Below are 3,763 nucleotides of genomic sequence, written 5' to 3'. Positions count from 1 at the left end.
TAGCAGAAACATGGTCTGTGCTGTGGAGGTTGGCCAGCTAGGTTGGAGAGCTAAGAGCTCTCTGAGGCCTTCAGAAAGAAGGTTGTAGATTAATATGAGTCTGGAAAGGGATTTAAAAAGATCTCAAAACAATTAGAAATCAACTGCCATCATGGCCAAGTCAGGCCGTCCTATCAAGTTTAGTCCAAAAGCAGATCGTAAGACGTGTAAAGACAATGCTAACAATGCTATAATGTCATCAGGGGATCTACAGGTAGTTCTTGCCACAGCTGAAGTCAAAGTACAGCATCTACCACCAGAAAGAGACCCCACACATTTGATTTTCAAGATATGGACATTTGAAACAGTGTGATTTGGACAGATGAACACAAAGTTGAACTATTTGGACACAGTCACAGAGGACAAGTTTTGCATAAAACCACATTAGAGCACAAGAACCCAGATCAGCTGCAGCAGGGCCTGGAGAGCTCTCCCATACCGAATCCGCTAGGAATTCTTTATTGTATCAGAAGGTGCTTGAGAAAAATGTAAGACTATCTGTACAAAAAACTAATCCTGGATTTAATCATATTGAGATGCTGTAGGGTGATTGGAATGGGACGTGTACGTGAGAAGATAATAAACATAATACATGAAATATATTAATAATTTTAGCCAAAGTGGGAAAGATTTTTCTCAATAGGATATGATGTTTTTTATTTTTAAAAAAATAACTAATCAAGTAAAAAGAATTAAAAAACTAACAACAAAACATTTTTAATTAACTTTTTTTTTATCTTTTATTTTTTACACTGCCTTCCATTGGAAGTTCAGAAGGTTTTTGACCTTCTTCAGTAGACTTCCCATTTTCAGTTTCATTCGTGGCCTGTGCTGGTAGTTTTGACAAAGTGGCATCTTCTATAGCCGTTGCTTTTAAAGGGGAGGGTGTCTGGAGGCTGTGCAGCCTCTGTTCAGAGAAGCTCACCCTTTATACTCTTTACCTTTTCTCAATATGTCCCAAGGACTGCTTCTTGTTTGCTTGTTTTCTTTTAAAAGTAAGTATTTTTTATTTAATCAACCGATGCCAGTTTCACATATTCCATAAGCTTGTATTTCCTTTCTGTACATTTCATTTACCCAGGCTGTCTGTGCTATCAAGTTCATCCTGGATTTTGTTTTCCTATCTTTAAATGTACCCATATATCATCTGCTTTTCAGTTGTTTTATCATCCATCATTCAGTCTCCTGGACTTGTGACGGTGCCGCTTGGTGGAACAGCTATTCTGAAGTGTGAGCTGGTGGATTTAATGACACGTTGTAATGCGGTCTCATGGTTAAAATTGCACCCAAGAACTAAACAGCTGAATGCAACCACAGTCGTTAATACTGAGGAGGAGAGCAAAAGACGATGCCTCGGAGTTATCCGCAATGCAACTTTATCCGATTCAGGCACATACCACTGTGCTGCTGCATATACTGTTATGTTATATGTGGGCAACGGCTCCAGGGTCATCGTAACAGGTACTTTCATTAATGTGGCTGTGAAAGATAACCTGCTGTTTGATGTGGAATACTTACTTCCATTTCTTTGTGACAACCCTTTGAAGTTATAAGAATAGTTATTGCCAGTGATAGCAGTGACAGAAGAATGGTGACATTTGTTATGAATAATTTCTGACTTAGTGGAGAAGTGCAGATTGTAAACTTTCAGTCCGTGACACATTTTTATTATGAATTTGTATTATTTATTATATTTAAAGTTGGTCAATTTATGGCATACCAGCAGAAAATCAGAAGTGACCGTTGGAAAAGATGCTCATATTGATGCAGAATTCAATTGTAATCCAATGTAAATATAATTCATTATGTAACTATATCATTTAATGCATAATTGCAATTGATTAGCCAGCAAAATGTATAGCAGAACCTAACTAATCAACTTCTAAGGGTCTAAAATCTCACATTCTTTACAATAAAGTACAGAATAGATGAATAGAGTTTTATAGTGTAGTATAATGGAGGACATCATAAATCAATGCAAATGAATCATGCATTACATAAATATGTAAATGACCTTTCTTGACCCCCAGAGCCCAGTCGTCAGCCTACAATCGTTCTATTGCTCCCAGAGGAAAGTGCTGTGCCAAATGTCTTTCTGCAGTGTCTGGTGATGGGGATCACCCCTTCTGAAGTTCATGTTTCTTGGGTCATAAGGCAGACAGTACTGACTGGTTGGACAGAATCAGGCTGGACAAATGACAGTGATTCAGCTTTAGAGTTCACCCGAGCTCATATTACTGTTCCCGCCGAGAGACGGATGGATGATATTGAGTGTGTGGTTGAACTGGATGGACAAATTTTCTCTAAAAAGTCTCTGAAAACAGGTAGTTAGAAATAATAATCTAAACAAATTTACTGTTAAAATCTACTGTAGATAGCCTGTATGCATGATGTCTGTCAATAATAAAAATAATAATATTAATAATAATCATCATTATCACCTTTCTCTACTGGTTCAGTTACAGATCAGATATGTTTTCTGTCTTTGGGCTTCAGTGCAGTATTTGTCATCGTTATTGTGACTATCGTTATAGCTGTTTCTACACACATAGGTAAGACTCTTAACAGCCTCTTTAAACATAGAAAAGGCTTAAACATTATTGTTGACTCATTTGTCTGTTGATTTGTCCTTTGGCAGCAAAACAGAAGAGCGTGACTGTGAGGTTGGTGTTTCATTCTGTGGTAATACCCATTTATTAAATCTGCTTTTCCTGTGCATGTGACTAAAAATACATTTTCATTTTAGGTCTGATGGTTTGGAATCTCACTTCAGACACCAGAATGGTAAGGCACTCTTATACTCTTATAATGCTTTTATTTAATATAAACATAACAATATAAAACTGTAAATATTCAAAAAGGAATGTTAAGTATGTTAGTCTTGACTCAAAGTTTGGGATGTATTGTTGTGTACATGTGTACGTAAGTCATACAGTATTTTAAAAATAACAATTATAAAATATTAAATGTACATACATTTTAAACATTCCAATGAGCTTATCATAACATTAATATCCAGAATGACATTCTAATAACATTAATATCCAGACGGAAATTGTAATAACATCAATATTCAGACTGATGACTGAATGAAGTTCTAATAACATTAATATCCAGAATGAAGCTCTAATAACATTAATATCCAGAATTAAGTTCTAATAACATTAATATCCAGAATGAAGCTCTAATAACATTAATATCCAGAATGAATGTCTAATATCATTAATATCCAGAATAAAGTCCTAATAACATTAATATCCAGAATGAAGCTCTAATAACATTAATATCCAGAATGAATGTCTAATATCATTAATATCCTGAATAAAGTCCTAATAACATCAGTCATAACCTGAGATACATACTATACATTATGTTTGATGATCTGTCAGAGACAGAGGTATTGATTTTGTCATCAGTCTCAGGTAAACGGAGAACCTACACTGTAGAGGACTCGTGCATAACGGTACGTCAAGGTCACATACACACATACACACGTCAGTACCTCATAAACATCTTCCAGGTAAAATAACTCTTATATAACTACACTTCTTTACAGGAAGTGCAGTATGCAAGTTTGGACCTGACTGAGACTGGACAGCGAAGCAGGACTACTTTATGCTGCTAGAAGTGTTGTACAAGTGTGTAGTAGGTTAGATGAAGTTGTGGGTCTTTGAAAACTAATATGGGTTGTGTGCTAAAATGTAAAATAAACTTGTCCATCAAA

At 35.7% G+C, this 3,763-nt stretch overlaps 1 protein-coding gene across 1 annotated transcript; it reads left to right on the top strand.

Moving 5' to 3' along the window:
* Window positions 1-935: 935 nt before the first annotated feature.
* On the top strand, window positions 936-3,763 carry LOC140551293 (uncharacterized). The gene is made up of 8 exons (XM_072674694.1): window positions 936-1,034; window positions 1,198-1,500; window positions 2,070-2,363; window positions 2,499-2,591; window positions 2,678-2,702; window positions 2,786-2,823; window positions 3,456-3,502; window positions 3,596-3,763. The coding sequence occupies exons 1-8, from the start codon at window positions 992-994 to the stop codon at window positions 3,662-3,664; spliced, it is 912 nt and encodes a 303-aa protein (XP_072530795.1). The 5' UTR covers window positions 936-991; the 3' UTR covers window positions 3,665-3,763.

The sequence above is a fragment of the Salminus brasiliensis genome, chromosome 3, assembly GCF_030463535.1.
Source record: "Salminus brasiliensis chromosome 3, fSalBra1.hap2, whole genome shotgun sequence".
NCBI lineage: Eukaryota > Metazoa > Chordata > Actinopteri > Characiformes > Bryconidae > Salminus > Salminus brasiliensis.
Note: the sequence above shows the minus strand (reverse complement) of the source record. Positions and strands in the feature narration are given on the sequence as shown.